The sequence below is a fragment of the Gymnoscopelus microlampas genome (assembly GCF_963454915.1).
Source record: "Gymnoscopelus microlampas genome assembly, chromosome: 18".
Lineage (NCBI taxonomy): Eukaryota > Metazoa > Chordata > Actinopteri > Myctophiformes > Myctophidae > Gymnoscopelus > Gymnoscopelus microlampas.
Window position 1 is genome coordinate 14377146 of NC_139955.1, and position 23958 is coordinate 14401103.

Sequence of the window (23958 nt, forward strand, 5' to 3'; positions counted from 1 at the left end):
TTGAGTTGTAGCCTATAAGAAGCGTATACCTCTAAGATAATAAGTAATACAAATTGAGCTGTAGTCCAAAACAAGTAAAACAAATTGAGTTGTAGCCTATAGGAAGCGTATACCTCTAAGATAAGAAGTCATACAAATTGAGTTGTAGTCTATAAGAAGCGTATACCTCTATGATAAGAAGTCATACAAATTGAGTTGTAGTCCAAAACAAGTAATACAAATTGAGTTGTAGTCCAAAACAAGTAATACAGATTTAACCAAAAGTTCAGATAAGTCACCTTTCGGGGGAAATAAACAATGGTGTAAAGTAACAAGTACATGTACTTAGTTATTTTATACATTTCAAAACTTAGGAAATGGGACATTCTGCCTAATGAGCACTTTCTACTTTTGGTACTTTAAGTACATTTTGATACCAATACTTTTGTACTTTCACTCAAGTAAATTCTGAATTCCAGACTTTTACTTGTAACAGAGTATTTCTACATTGCAGTACTGATACTTTTACTTAAATAAAACATTTTAGTACTTTTTCCACCACTGGAAATAAATATAAATAAGTCACATTTAATGCAATGCAGAGGGAAAACAGAGGGGAAGCAATGCCTCCCTTAGACCAAAGAACTTCTCAAAATGGATGACCAAAAAAAACAAACTGGCAAAATGATGACAAAACAAATGTAGAAATATTGAGATTCATACAAACATAAACAAGAATACGGTCTAAAGTATTTACAATGAGATCATGAGATATGCAATATACAATACAATTTATCTCCAAATATTTAGGCTACACATTTTGGAATATGACAAGACATAATAAATAGTACACATTAAATTGAATACACAGGACCCCAATGGAAACAAGCCATAGTGCTTTCTTGGGTTATCCTTTTAGCATCCTTTTGTATGAATCTGTACCTCTGAACTTATTTTGAAAACGGCTAATTAAGTATTCAATCAAAATCAATCAATAAAGAGTGCAGAAAAGCATAAATATGAGAGGAGAACAATAAAACTAGTTAAATTCATGAATGAACAGCTCTTCTTTAGGGATTCCTCATCTCTTCTTTGGGGTCTCCAGTTGAAGTTGTGAGGTTATGTGACTGAGAGATGGACCCAACTGTTCCACAATTAATAGAGCTGTTCCTGATTCCATAACTGAAATAGATAATAAAACCTTGCAGACACCAAGGAATTCAAGAATAAGAAAGAGAAGAAAAGTATTAAATGTTAAACTGTCTGATATATTGTAGATTAATATAGAAAAACACAAGAGCACTTTATTCATAACCCTTAGGCCTTTACTGCGTTATCGTTATCCTGTATTTTTCTGTTTTCTTTTTATTGATGGCACACCCTGCTTGTTTGCTCTTCTCTGTTGCAGTACGTTTTTTTCTCAATCTTTTATTAATGCTTTACCCCTTTTTTCAGAATGTAGTCATTATTATGACAATTCCCAGATTAGATTGGTCTCATCCGCGCCCGGTTAGCAGAATGATCTCCACGGCATAAAAGTGCTCCGCGCTGCGTATGTAATAATGAATAATTAATTAATAACCAATAATGAATTCCTAAGACTTGGAGTCAGATATTGTCCTCTGGTTTCATATCCATTTGAAGGTTCTGCCGTTTTTAGTCAAATATCCCCACTTTTCCACGAGATTCACATGGACAACATTCTCTGCCAGCGACGAGAACATACCTGACTGAACATAAGAAAACTTCTTATGGGAAGTCTTGTTTGGGAAGCACAAACGTATGGGGCACACAATTGACAGGTGTGTTGCGATTGGTGCGGGATAATTAATCACACCACCTGCCAAATGTGTGCCCCATACATTTGTGCTTCCCAAAGGAAGTTTTGATATGTTCAGTCCTGCTCTCATTTCGGGCCCCTTGCCGAAAGTCGTCCGTGTTAAGCTCGCGGAAAAGTGGAGATATTTTACTAAACACACATTTTCTTGCAGAACTTTCAAATGGATTTGAAACTAGAGGACAATATCTGACTCTATAGCGAGTGCAGAGGAAACATGCAATCCAACACAATTCCAAAAGGCCAAACAGGCCCTGACCAACCTGTAGAAGTCATTAGTGCAGTGACACCGTTCACCCTTGCTGCCCCGCTTCCCACCCTTGAACACGGCCAATTGTGTGTGTTGGAGCACCCAGCTGAGCCGGAGGCACCCCTATTCTATGGTGGACGCAGGAACTTTAGCCCTCTGCTATCCGAGCACCAGAGAAAGTTGTTTTTAATGAAATGGGCAAATAAAATCAATCAATTATTTTATTGATAAATAACAAGGGTAGGACTAGATACGTTTTAAACATCCTATGCCCTTTTCGAGCACTCTAGCACTAAATGTATTTGTTTTCATATTCTATGACTTCTGACTTATTTTAAGTTTATTATGTTTATTTCACGCTTTAACACTCCAAAATCAATCAATCAAAAACGACAACAATAAAGCTATATCTAATATCATTATCTTACTAACCTATAATCATCCAAACAGCCAGGTGAATCCACGTGGTTCCACGGAGCTGCATCATGAGGCATATGTTAATGAAGATACTGACCAATGGCAGCACAGGGAGCATTGGTACCTGTGAATATATTCAAAGATGTGGTCTGAGTAGTGAAAAAACAAAATCATTTTGAGAATTTTCAACCATCTCCAGAATTCCTAGTGTATAACCTAATTAATAAAAGACTAACTTACAGTTCACGGAGTCACGTTCAAAATTGTATCGTTTACAACACATGCCCATTATGCCCCGAGGCCAAAATTACTGAAAGACAATTAATCAATCAGGACGAGACCGGTGCATCCTGATTGGTTATTCACTACTGGGCATGGTGATATTTTTGGAAGGTGGGCTGAGGGCACTGGAGCAGTCACAGAGAATGGATTTTTATTTTTAAGGATTTAATTCATTTGTTAACTATAAATAATGAAGAATCTAATAGTTTTAACACACAAGAAAAATGACCAAGTAGCAACGTTTAGAAAGCCGACCCACCTTAAATGTGAGAGCGCCTGTGCTCTGAGGCTGTCGCCATATGATGGCTGTACACAGGAAGCACAGCACGGTCAGAGTAGCACAGTTAATAACTACTGAAGTCTTTGCCATGATCAGCTCATCCCAGTACCGGGTCAGAACCAGGCACAGCACAGTGACCACTCCCACTATACAGAGAGGGAGAACATGGAGGATCTTACAGTACAGTAACACGGGTTGAGGATTGCGCCCCATTAATGACTGCCTATGCTAAACAGTAAAAATGTTCTGTCATTTTGTTCCTACTCAATACCATTACTTTCAGTTGCATTAGGATTATATCGCCAGCATTAGGATTATATCGGCAGCAAAAACATACTTATTCCAGTTTACATTCTATTCTATAATTATTTAATAGCTTTTATCATCATCAAATGATATTTGTGTATTTTCCCCATTGGTTTGAAGTATTCTAACATATAACGGTCTCGTTCTTTTAAAGTATCAATGTATTCTATTTGTGCTTGGCTTTGGTGTATGTTCTATGTCAGTGGTTCTAAAGTGTTCTAAAGTTCCAGGTGTCAATGTGAGGGTTCCAGTGGGTCCCCTGCTAAATGACCAATGAACCAAATGGACCCTTATGGGTCTATAACTCTGAAAGTGTGCAAATGGAACCAAATGGACCCTTCAGGTTAATTTGGTTCCATTTTCTATGGGGCCCAGTCCGTCGCTTAATGCATAGCTGACCAAACTGGAGATCCTTGAAATTAAAAAGTTTGAGAACCATTGTTCTATCTATGTGATGTGACCCTTGAAATGTCTTAATCTACAGCATGTCATTACTAATAGGGCAAACAACTGAGGAACTCACAGAAGACAGCAGTGGTGCTGAGGATGATTGTCCCCGAGTTGTTGGTAGGAACGTCAGAGCAAGGTAGAAGCAAAAGTTTGGGAGTAAATTCCTCTGCTGGCTGATGCCTAGGGTCCGTCTCCTTCCGGGTGTCATTATGACTACTAGGGTCGCCCTGGTCCTGGGTGTCATTATGACTACTAGAGTCGCCCTGGTCCTGGGTGTCATTCTGACCACTGGATACCTCTGTCATCCTTGCTTTTGGTAGACAGTCATTTGGATGAGCCGGCTGGTATCTAAGAGCGACACGCGCATAGAAACACAGAATCAAAACAAATACAGAATCACACACAATGTGTGTGTGTGTGTGTGTGTGTGTGTGTGTGTATATTATATATGTGTGTGTGTGTGTGTGTGTGTGTGTGTGTGTGTGTGTGTGTGTGTGTGTGTGTGTGTGTGTGTGTGTGTGTGTGTGTGTGTGTGTGTGTGTGTGTGTGTGTGTGTATGAATGAATGAATGTATATATATATATATATATATATATATATATATATATATACATACATATATACACATATATATATATATATATATATATATATATATATATATATATATATATATATATATATATATATATACACATATATATAGTATACAGTACACAGTACACAGTACATATGTCTTACATTTTTCTTTATTCTAACTTATCTACTGTAGTATGTGTGGTATGGTATTATCGTCACTCCTGGCTGTGTGTGTCTGTGCATCTCTGTGCATAACTCCAAAACAGATTTTCATGAAATGTGGTAGGAATGATCAGTATGCTGTTCAAATTCAATTTGGCGTTAAAAAGATCAAAGGTCAGGTCAAGATTTTTATTTCTGATCTTTGTCTTCATGGTGTTTTTGTCTGAACATTGAAAGAAACCTCCCAAGTCATATTCCTTCAATGTGAGAATGTACTGTACAGTAAACTGATTCTGAAAAACCCATCGGCATGCACTAAAAATAAACAGGCGTAAGAATAGTGGACCAAAAATATTGCAGGGGAAAATAATAACATTGATTGTTTATGATAGATCTTACATATTGCTGTTGTAAGGCATGGGCTGACCTGAGGATAAGCACACAAACGGACACAATTGTGTAGGCCAGAAGTGTCCCTATTGACATCAGGTCTACCAAGACAGCCAGATCAAACAGCAATGCCATTGGAGCTGCAGAAACATATGTTATTGTTATTAAAGTTAATTTGATTAGCGTGAAGTTTGTTTGCTGCTTTTGTTTAACATTTGAGTAAAACTGACTTGACTATCTCACCTGCCATAGCACCAGATACAACTGTGGCCCGCAGAGGGATCTTTGTTCTGCCATTTATCTGTGATAGGAAGTTGAAGATCAGACCATCCTCTGCCATGGCGTGGATCAACCGAGGCAAGGGGAACATGCTGCCAAGCAAACTACAGAAAGGAGTTAAAGCAGGAACGCTTGTCAATATGAATCTTATTGTTGAGTCCAGAGTGGAAAGGATAGAAATGGTCCAGGAGACATCATCACATGCAGATAAAAATGGTAGATGGTCGGGGATTCAGGGGCTGTGGTCAAACGGCCAAATCGCAAAGGACAGTGGTTCCCAAATAGTGTGCTGAGGCATACTGTGAGACCAGTCCAGGTGTGCCTTGGGATTTTTACAGATCTAGAGTATTTATTGACCATTGGACTCGAACAAAGGAAAATAACACATTTTCAGTAAATAATCTTTATCTGATAAAAAAATGTCAACACACACACACACACACACACACACACACACACACACACACACACACACACACACACACACACACACACACACACACACACACACACACACACACACACACACACACACACACACACACACACACACACACACACACACACACACGTCTGATTGGACAGTGAGTCATTCAGGAGCTCAACTATTTAGAGCTGTATAAGATTCACCCACTACATTCGACTCTCATACCTGGTGGAAAGTGCACAGAGAGAACCCAGCGCCACAACATGGCGGCCATGACCCCAACCAACAAACTGGAAGGCCTCAGGCAGTGGGGTCTCTTCGTTCAGCAGGAAATACGGCATCATCACTGTCAGCGCTGTCGAAACTCCAAAGTAGGTGACAAAACAGCAGAGCAGAGAGACCACAATACTGATTGGAATGGAACGCATGGGGTTCACTGCCTCCTCACCTACATGAACAGAGGGGTGGACATTTTCTCAACTGCTTAATCCCTATATACGTACGTCTTCGTACCACAAATAGTGAAAAAAGACGATCAACATGTTCACAGCATGTCGCATCGCGTCACGTTGTGAGCTTATAGATCTAATATTACAACTATTTTTGAATAAAAATAAATACATTCTGACAAATTTGCCCAAAATAGGAACGCCACGGTTAATGTGGTTAACATACAATTTTAATTAATTTGTGATATTATCAAACATAAATCAAACACATCAGGCAGTCTACATTTCCCAAAGGAAATGCATGTATTTAATTCAGTCTGACCACAAGCAGGGATAAAACATATCTTCACCGGCCATACAAATTAATGACCAGAGGGAAATATCAAAAGTAGAGCCATTGATCGCCCTATTTTTTAAATATATTGAACCATACATTAAAGTTAACTATACAGTCAAGGTTCCCACTAACAACATAAACTGAGGCCTATAACATAAAAAAAAACATCCTGCACATGCCTGTAGCTGCAATGCAGTCAAAGCCCACAAAAGCGTAGAAACATGTTGCTGCCCCTGAAAGGATTCCTCTGATTCCAAATGGAGCAAACCCTCCAAAGCCAAACCTTCTCTTGATGAGCCTGGATACATGTGGAGTATGATACAAATATAAGAAATATGGTATAAATGTAGAGAACACAATGGAGCAGCTCTGACACATGTTTGGCTGAGGCGCAGCAGTATTCCCTTTCTTCATCATAAAGATGGTTTCTGCCATATGGATTGTCCTCCATTATAGAGCTACGTTAACACACAACAAACATAGGCAACTGTACATGGTGTCTGAACCAATAGAATAGTTCTCTCTAGAAGATAAATGGAGGTGCTCATTTCATACACCAAGGCAATTCAAATTACATAAGGCATAAAAAGGCATTCAAAGAAATAAAAGGCATGTCAGGGTGTAATTACAGTTCGACCTTTTCTCACACCATCAGATTCTTCAGGAGTATTGTGTAATAGTGTTTTATACTCAGATAACACGTGGGACTTTAACTCATGCACAAAAAGGGACTCTAACCTCCAGAGGCATGCGTTTACACATAAATTAATCAATGCTGCTGCCCACGACAGGTACAAACCTCTGTCGCTCAGTACAGGTACTAACCTCTATATGTATAATTAAGTTCATTATTTTGGGTGTCCTTTCTGCCTAAAACTCTGTGCTGTCCTTAATTGTGTCATGAATTTGTGGAACTGGTGACTCACTCTGGGTCTGTGATGTTGGTCGTATTGATGAAGTGGTCAACATTGAGGCTCCAGTTTGTCCAGTCACTCTTCACCATGCCGGAGATGAAGATGAAACCCAACACGGACAAGTTGATCACGGTAAAGATCTTTCCCACTAACACTGACTCGCTCACACCAACGGACAGCAGGGCTGTGTGTTAAAAGTCAGATTGACAGACACACAGATTAAGGCATACAGACACTTAGTTCTGGGATTTGCTGTGTACCTTATTAGTCTCTGCACCAGAGGATGAACCCCACTGATATTTTGGTTACCACATGGCCTTTCCTCGCCCTGGAGGATAAAACCTACTGATTTTTGGTGACCACATGGCCTTTCCTCTGGCACCACTGTTAGGCCAATTTTCACTTGCATGCACACAAGATTTCAAAATCTAATGCCTTGAAACAAAAAGGTATGGGCCATCATAGACTCAAGTATGACGCCCATTGTTTCTTTATCTGCTTTTATTCTCCGTCTTCTGCGCCACAGTGGATGTCTACTCTCTCCTTCTGCTAGTGAGGGCATGGGTGTCTAAGGATGAGAATATGGGTCAGTCTGTTCAAACCCCTTTAGTCCTAGTCCTTGCCTATTATACTTGAAATAATAGCCGGCGGAGACTCTTATATGCTGGCTGCAGGATTGGGGGAAGCAAGGTTGTATTAGCACCACTGCTAGTAAGAGCTTGTGGCTCTAATGAAATGTCAGCCACTCATTATTCAGGTGGTTGGTCAGTTGAACCACTTCCGGTTGGAGTAAAGTCAAATGTATACTTTGTGTGTCAAAGTATACATTTACAGTAGGAGCAACATGGTGTCTAGGGCCGAGCTAGTGGAGTTTGTAGACTTTGTCTTGTTTTGAACATAAAACCAATATCAATAGAGAGTGAGCGACATACATACATCTCACCTGTGAGGAGGACAACTAGCAGAACAGCAAATAGGTCGGGGTATTCAGACAGCATATTCCCAGGGACTTTGAAGGACACAGAGCTTTTGATGAACTGTGATATTGCCTGCCCAACCAGGTTATCAAATGTCAAACTCCAGGCTCGAGCAACGCTGGCTGTGGCTGTGAGGTTAGTGACAAAAGAAAGGAGGGAATTAGATGGTGAGAGGCAGGAGTGATACTGGAGCGCTCTGTCTCTCCATGTGTCACTTTTCCACTAGAGAAGGTCTAGCAATTGACTGAATTAGACTCGTGGCTCCCAAGCTGTGGAATGACACCAGTAAAACTCATCTTTTAAGTCACAACATCCAAATCTAACAAATTATATTTTGGCTCACCGATTATATAAGACAAGATGAGATTCCAGCCAGTGATGAAAGCCCATATCTCGCCTACAGTGGTGTAGCAGTACACATAGGCTGTCCCTGCCTTAGGAACTCTGGCTCCAAACTCGGCATAACACAGGCCAGCCAAGATGGAAGAGACTGCAGCGATGAGGAAGCACAGCACAATGGCAGGTCCAGCCTTCTCCCTGGCCACCTCTCCAGACAGCACATAGACCCCAGCTCCTAAGGTGGAACCCACCCCCAGGAGAACAAGGTCCACTGTGGTCAGGCACCTGGCGAACTGGGTCGACGGCGCCTGGTTCTGCTCCATTGGAAGCCGTCGGAACAGCTTTGTACCCAAGGAAGCCAGCCTCCACTCTGTCATGACTGGGCTGATTTAGACCAGAAGGAGAATCCAGTATGAATGGTATGTTCTGGGTTAGAAGGAATGTAATATCACATCACATCACATCACAGGGAGAGATTAGAGCATTAGACAATAATAAGAATCAATACACACAAGGTATTGAATGTTTTGAGAAAGGCAGGGGATATTCAGCCGTCAGACTATTGGCAAAGGAAAGGTTATTAAGGCGTTTCACACTGATTTGTGAACACCCTCCCAGATCCTTATGCCTGAGTTATACTTAGTTGCGCACCAGTTTCTTGCATTGAAAATAGCAGATCTACAAGTTCACGTCATGCTGCGACAAGTTGTGAACTTGTAGGTCTTCACTGATCTTAACGACACACAGCACACCATGGGCGGCAGTGACTCAGAATGTAGGGAGCCTGACAGTTTTGAAAATATGAGTAAGACATATGGGCTGGCTAAGCATGACTTTTTCAGATATCTACAGTTAAGGGATTTTTTTCGGGAAAGAAATAAAAAGGTCCAATCCGGGGATCACACCAACTATAATAACTGTATTTGTTGATGCTTATAACTCAGGCAGTAATAGAGGTATTATAAGTAAACTATACAATGGAATTATGTCATTGAATAAGGACTCTACGATATATGTGAAACAACGATGGGAAAAAGAGCTTGGCATTGACATAAGTGATGAATTGTGGTCGGACTCATGGGAAACACAATCAACGACTACTAACTCCTTGACCTGGAGAGACTTTTGCTGGAAAAACCAAATCCGCTTCTTTATCACCCCCAAACAGAAATCTAAACAAACTGGAAACCAGCTAGACTGTTGGAGGGAATGTGGATACTATGGTTGACCATGCACATATCTTTTGGTCTTGTCCTGCAATTCAACCTTTCTGGGAGGAGGTAGCAACACTTATCTCAGAGATTCTAGGTTTCAGTGTTAATACTACATTTGAATCTTTGTATCTTGGACAAACCCCGGATGGACTAAGTCAGAATGACTCTTACTTGTTTAAGATTCTACTTGCAGCAAGCAAAAAAGCTATTACAAAGAACTGGTTGCAGAAAAACTTCCCTACTATGGGACTATTTATCAGTACTGTGAGACAATTGCATCTCTTAGAGCAGATGACCTACTCTTTGAGGCTCCAAAAGGAGCTGGGTGAAAAAAGATGGGGGAAGTGGCTGGACTATTTAGATAGCGAGCCAGATCCTTGATGATGGTTGTGTCCTCCCTGTGGTATATTGTACTTTGTATTTGATCTTAAATACTGTCAACATGTTTCAGTCTTATTATTATTACTAGTACCAAATGTCCCATGACCTCTATTATTTATATATTATTTGTTCCTGTTTTGTTTTTGTTTTTTACCTGTATGTTTTATTTTTACTGCTGTTTTTTCTGTTGTTTTTTTGTACTATTTGATTTTATGTATTGTCTGATAAATCTTCTGAAAATAAAGAGTTAAAAAAGAAAAAAAGAATGTAGGGAGCCTGACAGCTTGTACCGACCAGCCAGAAAGACAGACAGGTGCTCGGGTGGTGCAGTGGTAAAGTGCCTGCCCACCACCGCGGAGGTTGTGGGTTCGAATCCACCGTGGTGCATCCGGCTTTGTCGAGCTATACGAATTGCATGTCCTCCTACGGGGTGGGGTGGCACGTGTCAACAGGGAGTGTTGGGGCGGGAGGGGTAGCTGCTCTCAGTCTTTCCGGTGGGGGCTGTTCACTGGCTGGTGAGTCAGTAGCAGGTTTTCCTGGAGAATGTGTGCACACACCCGACTAAAATATCTGAAGTTATCCATCAACCAGTGACACCATCATGCAATGGAGTAGCCTATAAACTAATCATAATGGGGTTGTATGCTGTGTGGTAAAATGTAATTATACTGTTCTCTTTATTACTGTGTGTGATTCATCACATCAGCCACATGGAGGCTAAATCATATAGGCCACATAACCCCATAAAATGAAACGTGACTCAAATCATTGACACTGAACTCACTCAGTGAATCCATCATCTAGTGCCTAGTGGAATGAATGAAGAAACAACCTTTGCTGAGGAGAAGGCGAGCTCAATGTTAAGGCTTTCTGGAGCTCAATTTTGAGGCTTTGGAATGTAGTGGTGTCTCCATGGTTACCTTGAATCAGCATCTAAAATGCTGTCATCTGATGCACGCTGCATTCTCTATTCATCACGTTCCTGGCACCAAGGGCCAGGGTGATTATGGACTGCCTGCCCTGGGCAACAGCAGACCCAAAGATCTTATTCCCATCAAACTTGTAATTCTCTAAAAACACAGTATTAGTGTCATGTATGATAATAGTGTCATGGATAGATTACAGTATCAGCCATTTATTCACTTAACATACAGTAACATATACTGTAAATGCAGTAGGCTACCGTAAAACTGTCATGTGTTCTGTTGTATTTCCATCTATACAAGGATGCTTGTGTCTTACTCTCAAACTTTCAAAAATGATAAGGCAGTTAACTAGAATAATGGCTGATTTATAAAAGTGTGTGTGTATATATGTAAAAAAGGAAACAATATATACATATATATATATATGGTTGACCTTTTGGTAAATGACTGAGCTGATTGCCTATCCTCTATCATCATTTTTCTGTAATATGGTCTTTCTCCCACAAAACCAAGTATTCTACAATGTACAGCACAGGAACTCAAAGAGGCTAATTCTGAGGGGTCCACTCTTACATTAAAATGTTATACTCCATTACACCCAGGCATGAAAGACTTAAAGCAACACACATTTACATTCCATTATGAGCAAATCAAAATACCACTGAAATGATGAATGACATACCCTGACTGTCGGATGTATGTCGTCTTCGCAGGAAACGTGGAGAATGGTGTTGCAAGTGAACATCTACTGGGGTTCTGGCAGACGATTGTCAAGCGTCACAGAGACATGATTACGTGAAGGCACTCCCCTTTTACAAGAGGTACGTTTACAGACAGCAGAGGAAACATGGTTGCAGTGGCATTCTTTACAGCATAAATCTGAACCCCAATAACATGTTCATAAGAACACATCAAAAAGTTATTAAAGTAGACAAACTTAACAGTAAACTAATTATACTGTTCACAGGATTTTACTCTGTAGGAGCTGACAGAATTACGAAGTCTTAACTGAGAATGAGTGAATGAATTCTGTGACTGACCGACACATTGTCTCATTCTCCTTTGTGAGTGTATTATGCCATATACCTACGTACTTTGTTCCAGGTTCCCATAACACCACAGTCCTTATTGTTAATTCAACTCAGAAGACCGAACAAATAGAACATTACAGCCAGCTCCAGTTGGTTCCATTTGTACACTCTACTGAGTTAAATTAACACTAAGGATTTTGCTGTGTAGGGCTGTTAGGTCCTCTCTCTGCTGTAAGGAACCTGGAACAAAAAGATGCTTTGGACTCAACCCAGCACTAAACAACATTAAACAATCTTATACTTACAAAGATTGAAGTGTCTCTAACTCCTTTTGCATCGAGGTTGTTATACATTTGTATTAAGCATGTTTTTTTTAAATAACAGTAGACATAGATCATTGGATTCTTTTAATCAAGTACAATGAATTATAAATCAATATACAGTGACATATATATATATATATACATACATATATATATATATATATATATGAAATGTGCATGAAATGTTTAGAAATTCTCAGTAGCATATGTGATCTTATAGCGTAGGTATAGCGGCTATGTTTTGTAAAAAAAAAGAAAGAAAGAAAATGTTAATACAAATTTAAACCATTAAAAAAAGAATTCAAGAATAATTTGAGCAGCAATATATTTGAAAATAATAAAAAATAAAAAGATGTATATAAGTAGAAGCCAAAGCTGAGGTGATCAACAGCTAAGTCAGTTAGACATAAAAGAGTTAACTCTTTGGTTGAGTATGAAGCTCATGATCAACATTTCCAGAAATATCATAATTGAAATGATACAAAACGTTATCATCTGACTACCATCTGCAAAACTATTAACTAAGTAATAAGAATAATAAAATACAACAAAACTAAATGACTGGCCATGTTCCAATGTTTCATGTTAGTACTAATAAGTGTCCCAATGACTTGTGATTCAGGTGTAAACTCTAAAAACAAAACATGAGTTTTGGACAAAAAAACGAATTATCGATGGTTCAATGATAGATTCCAATCAACAGTTAAGCCTGTTGGTACATTGGTAAAAGGCTTAAATTCTAGACTTACTTCTACCAACTTCTATTACTGTGTTATCTGAGGAAAATTCTCTCAACATCTTCTGATCACTCCCTTTCCATAAGCAGTGGAAAATACTTTCAAATAATACGGTATACACCTAAGAGTGTGTGTGTGTGTGTGTGTGTGTGTGTGCGTGTGCGTGTGTGTGTGTGTGTGTTTGAGATTTCAGAAATACAGTACGTTTACATTCTCGATTGATTGTTATTGCCATTTCTTTCTCAAATTTCTGTTGAATGTCTGGCCAAAGTTAAAAAAGCTTCAACAGATCCTACACTTGGAGGGCCAAATAAGGTTAGCTAATTACACTGCAAATTATCTGGTGATGTAATGCTTTAAATTATTAAACGCCCATACAGGAATTCTTCTGCAAGCTTTACTGTATAAAAACAATGGATGTTTAATTAATAATCCTCACAGAGATCAGACATGCAGTTGTGTTATAACTGACAGCTGTAGGTGGGTGGAGAGAAAAGTTGTCATGAGATGAAAAAGGGCTAAATACACCTCATTGCCCGTCTCTAGACCTATATTAACTACTTAAACTATATACTTAGTTGACTGGAGTACCCCGGGAGTCTATACTATACTACTTATTTTTTCCTGTACACCAATTATCTTTGGTGAAAATATCCAATCTACAAGCTCACATGTTGCACGTGTTGTGAGCTTGTACATCGGCTATTGTAGCCGAATGTTTGCCCCATAGTGACGCTGGGGTTCATGAGGTTAATAACTGAAACACATGGACACATGAGCCCTTGCATGTCACTCTAATGCTTAATTTATACTTCATGTGTCGTCGACACATTATGAGCTTGTAGAGCTTGTAGATCTGAATTTTAGATCTGCAACCTCTTTATTCTGTTGGACCGGATGGATGAAATAAAAAAACGAGATCACATGACCTCTGGCTACTGAATTACTGTTTTGGCATCTACTTGTGCATAGGTAACATTTAGAGCCCGACCCATGGCCGATTTTTGGCTCTGTTATGACCAATATTTTGTCAAAAAGTGCAACATTTTCGATTTGAAAACATTTAACTTATAAGCACATTAACAGAACTTTATTTCAAAATGTAAAAGAAATTGCCTATCCAAGTAACAAGCTTGTAGATCTCAATAGTTTTGAAAATGTTTGCCTATAATGAGCTTCCCTGGTTAAAAATCATTAATCAGCTGCATAATTGCCGATACCAATGTTGTGAAAACAAGTAAAATAATGGCTCTAGTCACATCATCATTGTCTGTTTGACAGATACATGTAAGGAATGTGTACAGTACAGGTTATGCATAATGTGTCATAGGAAATAAACAATTTGGGCATAAGAGTCACAAAATGAAAATTGAAATCAAACATGCTCAAATTTCCTTTAGTGTAAAAATGGGCAACTAACCTACCAACTGCCTAAACCCTACGACACAAAGTGAACAAATGGAAAATCAATACCTGACAGGCAAATGTTTAGAACCTATCGGGGGTTGAACAAGGAGTTATTATAACATTATCGGTTTGTAGTCCTAACTCCTTGACATTGAAGTGTTCTGTAACACACTGGTTCCCAAAGCGGGGTGCGGGGGCCCCCAGGAGTCCTTCGGTGGATTCCAGAGGGTCCCCAGCAAAATGAGGAACAGTTTAAACAATTGTGCCCTATTTTTCTTTTTAACTATTAAAAAATAGATGATCTACAAGCTCACAACACGTCCCTGGTACAATATTTGTCAAATAGCGGTCCACTGCCAAATTTAAATACAATTTGGGGGTCCTTGACATGAACATTGTTGAGAACCACTGCTGTAACGTATGTTCTGCAAAGCAGGTTTCGCAATATCCTGTTGCACTGCTAGCGTGCAGCATATGTAAGTCCTGTGTGTCCGTACATGATGTAGGCAGTCCTGTGTTAATGGATGGATTGATGGCACACAGTAAAAGCCTCCGTGTTAAGTTAAAGAAAAACGTTTTTTTTTTCTCAACCTAAATACCACTGTTCTGATGTGAGAAGAATAATAAATTAAGTGACAAAAAAATACCCTATGGGTCTTCAACCGGGGTCCGAGATCCCTAGGGGGTCTTCAGAGTTACTACAGGGGGGCGGCCATATTTCTGTGCAATAAGGTTTTGGGTAGCCCCACAAAATGTGTCTGAAAATATACATCAACATGAAGATTATGTATGAACCAACAAACAAAAAACAGCCATGAAAGCTGCACTTAACACATCGGGTGCCAAACACGGTCTGAACCGTGTGTTTACATAGTGGCGGTTCCGAAGCTTCGGTGCCGAACACGGTCTGAACCGTGATTTCAGTCTTTTTGTTTTTTTCGTTTTTCTCCGCGCGGGCGGGGCTAGAGCAGCTCTGGGAGCACCCATTGTAATCCTGCGAAGGAAGTGCCAGATCGCTCACCGGAAACAATTCTTTTTTTCCCCATGCGCTTCCTGTCTATTTCCTACTTTGAAACGCCTATATCTCCGAATCTGTTTCCTGTGGGGAAAACCGGTCATGCGCGATGCGCGATCCCCCCCCCCCCCCGTTGTAACCCGCGAGGGGAATGTTATGGTTCCAGGCAGTAGCCAGGCTCATGGCAGAACATGAATCGATGCTTTTTTTTGCGTGGATTTGCTTGTAACGCACACAGAAACTTTAATCAGCAAAGCACAGTCAATGGGGAAAATGCTGGCACCCACGGTAAGTTGTTATGAAAAAATGCTGGCACCCGATGTGTTAAAAAGAAAAACCGGTGGAACACTTCCAAGCTAGTCTCAAATCTCTCAACAGTCAAGACATTTAGGAGGAAATCAGCTGAATATGGTGAGCTAGCTTTGAAAGCCTCTTATCAAGTTCCATGGAAGGCTTTTTCAAAAAAGAAAAGAAAGAGAGGTTAATATGCAACACAATTTTATATATGTAGTGGGGGTCCCTGCTAGGTCTTTCTCTCAGCCAAGGGGTTGTTGGCCAGCAAAACGTTGAAGAACCCTGTCTTCTGAGTACTTCAAAATGAAATGATGACTTCATACGTGTCCTTTCACATCATCGGATGATGATTCTGGTTAAAAGATGTATTTGTATTTATTTCATTTTCTCATTTTGTTGCGATACACAGAAGACATGTGGTATTATTGCCACACACCATTATTGATCTCCTCACATCAGAACGATGGGACTTCGGTTGAAAATCATGGAACCATTCCATTTGTACAACCTCTAACTTAACACTAAGGCTTTTACTGTGTTCCAAGTACCAAAGGAAATCCCATCTCTGAACCTCCTATACTTGACAATAAGGGTGTTTGTGAATCCTGAGCTTTATGAGCAGGAGGTACAATATAGCCAAGGACATGACAACGGTAACTCTTTCACCATTCAACCACCACCCTTGTTCCTCCTACTGACTTTGTTTCCCTGGGATGTAGTTCCGGTCAACGTCCTCCTCCAAGAGGAACATGTGTAGGCAACGTTCATTCTGAGCCAGGGGATGACCTGCAATTCTGGTAAAGAATATGACAATGCACAATGACTTTTAGTTCCCTATTTTAAGTACAGGAAGAAGAGTGGTTAGCTTATAAAATATCAGGGTATCTGTAGCAGAGCCATTCAAGGAGAGTTGCGTCATCTCCGTTCACTTCGTCGGGCCATGTCTTCTACATAGCATTCTATTGGCGAATAGTGACAAAGCCCTAAACCGGAAGTTTACGGAATGCACTGGAGTCTATGAGCATTTGTAACTATTTCCAGTTTACATGAACCACGTGACCGGCGCCGTTTCTGCCCCCTCATTGGCGGAACTCTCTAATAGAAGGCTCTGATCTGTAGGTATCAGGAAGTAAAATTGTTGTGTTTAAGACATTTGTAATAATGTCACCTAGAATTACATTTAAGACCAAACTTGCAATGACAATAAACATATTTGGTATGGTTTTGGAAACTTAATGGCATTATTACTTTATTATCACTTGGCAAAACTCAGTTGCACCACAGATTGAGAATACGTCGCCTCAAGACCTTGCAAAAACAGATACAGTTTAAACTGAAATATATAGGTGATCTTCATTAGTTCAGGAACCTTTTGAGGAATCCATCCTCTCAGATTTTCCTAATCGACGCTTACCTTGCAGCATTGTAAATGAAAATCTGTATATAAATTAAAGACAAAATCTAAAATAATGAAAAATTGTGTGCACCTGTTGATAAACTGCTCCAGACCTGCCCTTCGCTCTTCAATGAAGGTCTCTTCAAATATCCCTTCATCTCCGCGGAAAGGTAGCTGTCTCGTCAGAGCTTTACCAGGGAGGGATGGGACCACAATCTGTAGAAAACAGAACAAATGTAACAATTTCGTCTTACATTTAACTGTTTATCTCCCACTGAACAATAGGCCCGATTCACTAAGCAGGTTTACGCACATATTTTCAACGTAAAGGAATTTACGCAACTTCCCCAAATTAGTAGTCTGATTCATTAATCTTTTTCTGTCTGTGAATTTTGCGGGAGGTCCGCTCGTTCTGCTCCAAGGCTGACTTACATGGGACCAAAGCTTGCGGATGTCATTAGAATGCCTTATTCTTCATGCAAAATCAATTACAATAGTGCCAAACCTCAATTAAAATATTTATGTGCCCAACATTTGTCAACACATATTAAAAAAAAGAAAAAATATGTCAAACGATGTATTGCTTGTAGCCTAGCCTATGCATAATATAGACATGATGCAAATTCCACCGATTTCTATTTATTTTGTAGGTCATGAGTTGCATTTAGAGCTGAATTACCTGTCCCTTTTTTGCCAGAGTCGGCCGACTCAGCCAAAGTTTCACGTAATGATGAAAATAGACTATCATGCCTTAATGTCACTGGAGACACAGACTCCATTGTGTTGCGGTATTCATTTATAATACTGTACTGTACTGCTATTAATCCAAAAGACTAATTCCCCCTCAGTAATCAATAAAGATCTAGTCCATAATCTATCCGATAGCAGTGTGCCAGTATGCCCTACTGGATTCTAGCACCATCTTTTTACCTCGGTAAAGGTGAGCAATGTTCAGTAGAAAAGGCTTATAATATCCTTTCCATGTTTATTAGCCTATTATTTGGTGGTGGGGTTAAATGTTGTAAACTTCTTTATTCTCATTACACATGAGAGCATTACGTTCAGCAGCTGATCCATCATGCAATTGTGGGACTCGCTTCCAGAGAGAACAGATGTAGGCTAAAAGTTGTCAAGGTGTTGCCGACAAGATCAGTATTTTTTGACAAAGTTGAACTTCTTCAGCACGGTGAAGTTGAAGTTGAAGTTGAGTTCCTGTTGCCTTTTATGGTGTGAAATGGGGCGTGGAATAATGCAAATGAACTTCTCTGGAACGCACTTTTTACGATCAGCTGGCAGCTGTCCGGATTCATCATGACATACACCTGTGATCCGCACATTTGAGGGATTTACACACCCCTTTACACACTCTGTTTTTGCTTAGAGAAAATACACCCTCCTTTAGTCACTTTAATAACACGTTATTTACGACCAGCTTAGTGAATCAGGCACAATATCTATCAAACATAACATGTACATTTTGACTTTAACCAATTTGTGTTTATGAACTATTTTATAAATCTACAGTGGCCTATCTACCTATCCATCTATCGCTTATTGTATGATGTATTTTTATGTTTACATTTCTAATAAAAAAATAAATATATATATATAATGATATCCTGTGCTTTTAATTTATTACTAAATCTGTTTTCTGTCTTTTTCTTTTATACTTTTGTTTAGAAATAATTGAAGTGAGGGTCATTCCTCAATGGTTGCTGAAGGTGAAATACATTTTGATGATGATGATGATCCCATAACACAATAAAACGGTAGAATATCTTTATGCATGATGTCATACCTTGCTATCTCTTTCCAGCTCATTCTTCAGCCACTCAAAGTCACTGTACCTTCTGTGCACAGTGGACTCTTTCAGTTTGAAAACGGGTAGGTTTGTCTAAAACATGGAAAAGAAGGAAACGCATTTCAGTTCATGCACTGCATGTGTAAATTGCAAGCAAATCGCCCTGGTGAATGTCTACCATACAAAATGAATTATGCCATTTGAGGTAAGGGAACCATGGTGCCAATTACTCAGTTCATTGACAGTATGAACGAAGGACATCAAGGATGTAGATGTTGATCAATGTGCTAAATAAAACAATAACAGTTTACAATGCAAACAACCTGTAAACTCCTGATGCACCCCAAGTGGAAGCGCCCAAACAGGATGCCTGTCAATGGAGTCTTATCCTGAAGATCATTCTCTACTGGCAGCTTGATTATGGCTAAACTGGGTCATTCACACATACCATAATTAAATTAGCCTTGGAGCCAAAACATACAGTAGGCTAAACATACAGGTCTCATCCCCATGACTAGAAACCAAACATGGGACATTTTCATTTTAATTCTCAGACATGTTGTGGGCAAACATTTGCTACACGTTCTTAATCTGTTATCGTTTCAAAGTGAATTCAAGAACACTCGCCCCATAACACGCTTGCCCCGGGTCAAATCCGGCAACCTCGGAACCAGGTATTCCTAAACGTAACCTCAGTAAAATGATGCCTAAACCTAACCTTATTTCTAAACGTAACCTCAGTAAAACTATGCCTAACCCTCACCTTATTCCTAAACGTAACCTCAGTAAAGCTATTCCTAACCCTCACCTTATTCCTAAACATGACCTCAGTAAAACTATGCCTAAACCTAGCCTTATTTATTCTTAACCTAAACCTCAGTAAAACTATGCCTAAACCTAGCCTTATTCCTAAACTTAACCTCAGTAAAACTATGCCTAAACCTAACCTTATTCCTAAACTTAACCTCACTAAAACTATACCTAAACCTAACCTTATTCCTAAACTTAACCTCAGCAAAACTATGCCTAAACAAACCTAACCTTATTCCTAAACTTGACCTCAGTAAAACTATGCCTAAACCTAGCCTTAACCTCAGTAAAGCTATGCCTAAACCTAACCTTATTCCTGACCTTAACCTCAGTAAAGCTATGCCTAAACCTAACCTTATTCCTGACCTTAACCTCAGTAAAGCTATGCCTAAACCTAACCTTATTCCTGACCTTAACCTCAGTAAAGCTATGCCTAAACCTAACCTTATTCCTGACTTTAACCTCAGTAAAGCTATGCCTAAACCTAGCCCTGAAACATGACTGTCAAGCGTCATGTGAACCATGGCTATGCCTAAACCTAACATTATTCCTAACCTTAACCTCAGTAAAACTATGCCTAGCCCTAAACGTATTCATAACCTAAACCTCAGTAATTACGAATACAAGAACCGCTGGGGGGCGAGCGGTCCGCGAAGAAAACGGGGGCGAGTGTGTTTTGGGGTTAGGGTTCCGGGTTACCTTCAAAGTATGTTAATGTTTCAGCATAAAAGGTAAATTTACCTGACATCAATACATAAACCGTCAAGAATCCCAGAAATAATTCCGGGTATTACTTATCAGAAAGATCATGTCCTTGAAATACCCCTCAACTTTCATGATAACCGCAACAACTTGTGCCCGACAGACAGGCGGCGGACTGAACAGAACTCACCCGCATTCTCACGTCATACGTGGTGTATCTGCCGCGACCCACGCCTACAGTCTGTGGATTAGAAACATCTATTTCGAGAAAGTTGCTCGGAGCTCCATAAGCGTCAGCGAGATCCTGTTGTTTGGAGTTTAATCGGCGAGTGTCTACAAACGTCGGGTCAGACATGATGTTTTCTCTTCTGGTCTCAAGTCAGCTGCTTTTTCTCTGCGAGAAAAGAGTTCCTGCTTTGCAGCCAATGGAAATGCAGCAGAGGAGGCGGTGCGTGTTGAAACAAAATGCAACGAATTCCTTTCTGTTCTGAATTCACCCCAGTGGTGTAAAGTAACTAAGTACAGTTACTCAAGTACTGTACTTAAGTACAAATTTGAGGTATTTTTTAATTTACTAGAGTGTTTACAATGTTCTATACTTTTTCTTCCACTCCATTACATCTCAGTGACAAATAGTGTACTTTTACTCCACTATAATTATTTAAAAACTTTGGTTGACTTTGTAGATTTTGATCATTATTACAAAACATACATGAGCCACTTCAGCCCTATATACATTTTGGCCATTTGAAAATAACTGATCTACAAGCTCACAATGCATTGCATCGCGACGCATTTTCAAAATATTTGTATACATTTTGAATTTGTAAAAAACTTTTACTTTTAGTATTTTAAGTATATTTTTATGCCGATACTTTTGTACTTTTACTCAAGTACATTTTTAATATGGGACTTCTATACTTGTAGACTATATCTACATATTGATACCGTATTGATACTTTTACTTAATAAGTAAAGAAATGTTTAATTCCTTTCTGTTCTGAATTCCGATAAACCAACGGTTTTACCACGGTTACCAGTGGGTGTTCTACCCGACACCAATGCCTACCTTATGATTATGTGTGGAGGCTATGCAGTAGCTAGGTATAATTTGTCAAATAGCTATTATTCTTCTAAGCACATTTTATTAGGTGCATAGTAATTTATTTTGTACATAATAGTATATTAGTTCGTTGTAGCCTTGGATCAAGACTATCATAGATGTGTTTTGTCGAGTCTGACTTTTACTTTCATATCTATGATAGTCTTGGGCTTCACCGCCCAATTGTCACTGGACATCCGCGCGGAAAGCCCGTACTTCTCCGTACATGTACAAATAAAACATATAAAGTGCTGGCCCTATAGCCCCGGGTGTTAACTCGACATTCGAAAACTGTATGCACTCTATTAGCCCGTATTTTTCAATAGATGTGTTTTAATCCCGTCTGTGTCGGATTCTGTTGGAAGTTCCCTGTATTCCTCAATCGGTGGTGTGACGGGCGCATCTGGTGAAAGACGGTATTACACTCAATGTTAAGAAGAAGTAAACGAGGGGGGAAATGGCGTTTAGGCACAGACGGGATTAAAACACATATCTATTGAAAAATCCAGACTAATACATTGCACAAAGACTCCGAATGCCAAGTTAACATTTGGGGCAGCCAGGTAAGTACCTTATATTTTGCATTTGTACATGTTTGGAGAAATACGGGATTTACTGGTGAAAGTCCAGGACACCCTGGGGGGTACAGCCCAAGACTATCATAGATATTCAAATGTCAAAATCGATAAAATACATCTATGATAGATTAGTTGCATATTATGTTAAATCACTTTGGGCAAAACTACTATGGGCCAAAAAAACTTCAGTGATACATAATTAAAATAGAACTTTTTTATCATAATTATTAAACATAATATAACTGAGTTGTTGGTCTTTCTATTGTGGCATAGGCCTACTTTGAACGTTTCTTTTAATTTGAAAACATACGGTATTAGAAATAAGGAAAGTTTTAATAAGGAAATTTATCAAAATTTTAAAGTAGGCCAAAAAAAAAGGCTTCTGGTGAACTATCCTCAAAAACTTAATGTCTCAGATAATCCACACATCAGTTATGTAATTCATCCATATGCCGCCTTATATGTATGAGAAAAACTTAGAAATGAGATAATATCAACTAAATTATTACTTGTTGTGTCAACAACTATCGAAATCCATCGGACTGTTATTCAATGATATTGTATAGCCCACTCTTGAAAAAGTATAGTTGTAATTTTAGTTACTTATAGGCTATTAAAATTGCCTAGAGGGTGGGTGGACGGTGATCGGACGGTGGGTGGACGGTGGACCAACAGTGGACATCACAAAGTAACTGTTGCTCCGATCCGCACCACGCTAAGTTGGCACAAACCCCTGAACAAACTGTTCAGGGGTATAGGCATAGTCACACCAGGGGCCACATGTGCCCCCCCCCCCCCCCCCCTCGGGGCCACAGGCACACTGTGCTCCAATCCGCACCAAACTTGGCACAAACACTGTTCAGGGGTCTGCCATCCCCATGACAATAGTCACACCAGGGGCAACGCGTTTAAACTTGGCCCCAGTAAAAAGGAACATCTCAGGTGCAGTATAGTAAATGGGCATAATGTGGTTTCAAATGTTTAGCAAACTCAACCAGAAGGAGAGGGAACCAGAGCAGAACAAGGCCTGTTGGTTGGTCGATCAGGGACCAATCAGAAGGCTGACAATGGGTAACTTGCACACATATGGGACACTACAGTAGTGTCACAGCAGTTTTACTTTACACTTCAAATGGCCATAACTCGTGACCATTGCTCTGATCAGCGCATTGTAGGACTAGATTTGAAGGCCACGTTGCAGCCTGGAAATCCAAAAGTAATTAAAGTAATTTTAATGTAATTACCGTAATAAGTAATTCATTATTTGGTACATGAATGTTTTTATGTAGACTATATGGAAGTACCGTAGTCGACTCTAGAACAGGGTTTCTCAAAGTGGGTGCCATGGCACCACAGTGACAGAAATCCAGGGGTGCCGCAGAATACTTTGATAATATTTGGAATTGATCAATATCACTTCAATTTAACCACTTTAACCATAACCCTCTATACATGATTTGCTTGGTGCACTCTTTTTCCATCTACACCAAATTTCTTCGCCAAAAATAGCAGATCTACAAGCTCATAACGCTTGATCTGCTTATAGATTGGCTATTTTTGGTGAACGTTACCACAAGATTAGAGATG

General features: G+C 39.5%; 2 protein-coding genes across 2 annotated transcripts; both read right to left on the reverse strand.

The window, feature by feature from the left end:
- Window positions 1-919: 919 nt before the first annotated feature.
- Window positions 920-11917, reverse strand: slc7a3b (solute carrier family 7 member 3b). The gene is made up of 12 exons (XM_084041674.1): window positions 11858-11917; window positions 8659-9038; window positions 8282-8443; window positions 7351-7522; window positions 6604-6722; window positions 5864-6086; window positions 5176-5315; window positions 4970-5072; window positions 3875-4149; window positions 3025-3191; window positions 2499-2607; window positions 920-1180 (listed from the first exon to the last, which is right to left on the reverse strand). Exons 2-12 carry the CDS (start codon window positions 9029-9031, stop codon window positions 1050-1052), a joined length of 1974 nt encoding a protein of 657 aa, XP_083897800.1. The 5' UTR covers window positions 9032-9038; window positions 11858-11917; the 3' UTR covers window positions 920-1049.
- Window positions 11918-12832: 915 nt separating this feature from the next.
- Window positions 12833-21078, reverse strand: LOC311033810 (sorting nexin-12-like). The gene is made up of 4 exons (XM_084041479.1): window positions 20882-21078; window positions 19177-19272; window positions 17470-17594; window positions 12833-16776 (listed from the first exon to the last, which is right to left on the reverse strand). The coding sequence occupies exons 1-4, from the start codon at window positions 21044-21046 to the stop codon at window positions 16674-16676; spliced, it is 489 nt and encodes a 162-aa protein (XP_083897605.1). The 5' UTR covers window positions 21047-21078; the 3' UTR covers window positions 12833-16673.
- Window positions 21079-23958: the final 2880 nt, after the last annotated feature.

What these genes read in the sequence shown, in the direction of transcription:
- slc7a3b (XM_084041674.1), bottom strand. Translation starts at nt 9,031, where the DNA reads ATGACAGAGTGGAGGCTGGCTTCCTTGGGTACAAAGCTGTTCCGACGG. An exon ending in TGACTGCATTGCAGCTACAG is followed by an intron (nt 6,087 to 6,603) that starts GCATGTGCAGGA and finishes CTGTTCATGTAG; the next exon opens with GTGAGGAGGCAGTGAACCCC. An exon ending in TGTATCTGGTGCTATGGCAG is followed by an intron (nt 5,073 to 5,175) that starts GTGAGATAGTCA and finishes ATGTTTCTGCAG; the next exon opens with CTCCAATGGCATTGCTGTTT.
- LOC311033810 (XM_084041479.1), bottom strand. Translation starts at nt 21,046, where the DNA reads ATGTCTGACCCGACGTTTGTAGACACTCGCCGATTAAACTCCAAACAA. An exon ending in CGTATGACGTGAGAATGCGG is followed by an intron (nt 19,273 to 20,881) that starts GTGAGTTCTGTT and finishes TCCATGTTTTAG; the next exon opens with ACAAACCTACCCGTTTTCAA. An exon ending in CTGGAGCAGTTTATCAACAG is followed by an intron (nt 16,777 to 17,469) that starts GTGCACACAATT and finishes ATTCTTTACCAG; the next exon opens with AATTGCAGGTCATCCCCTGG.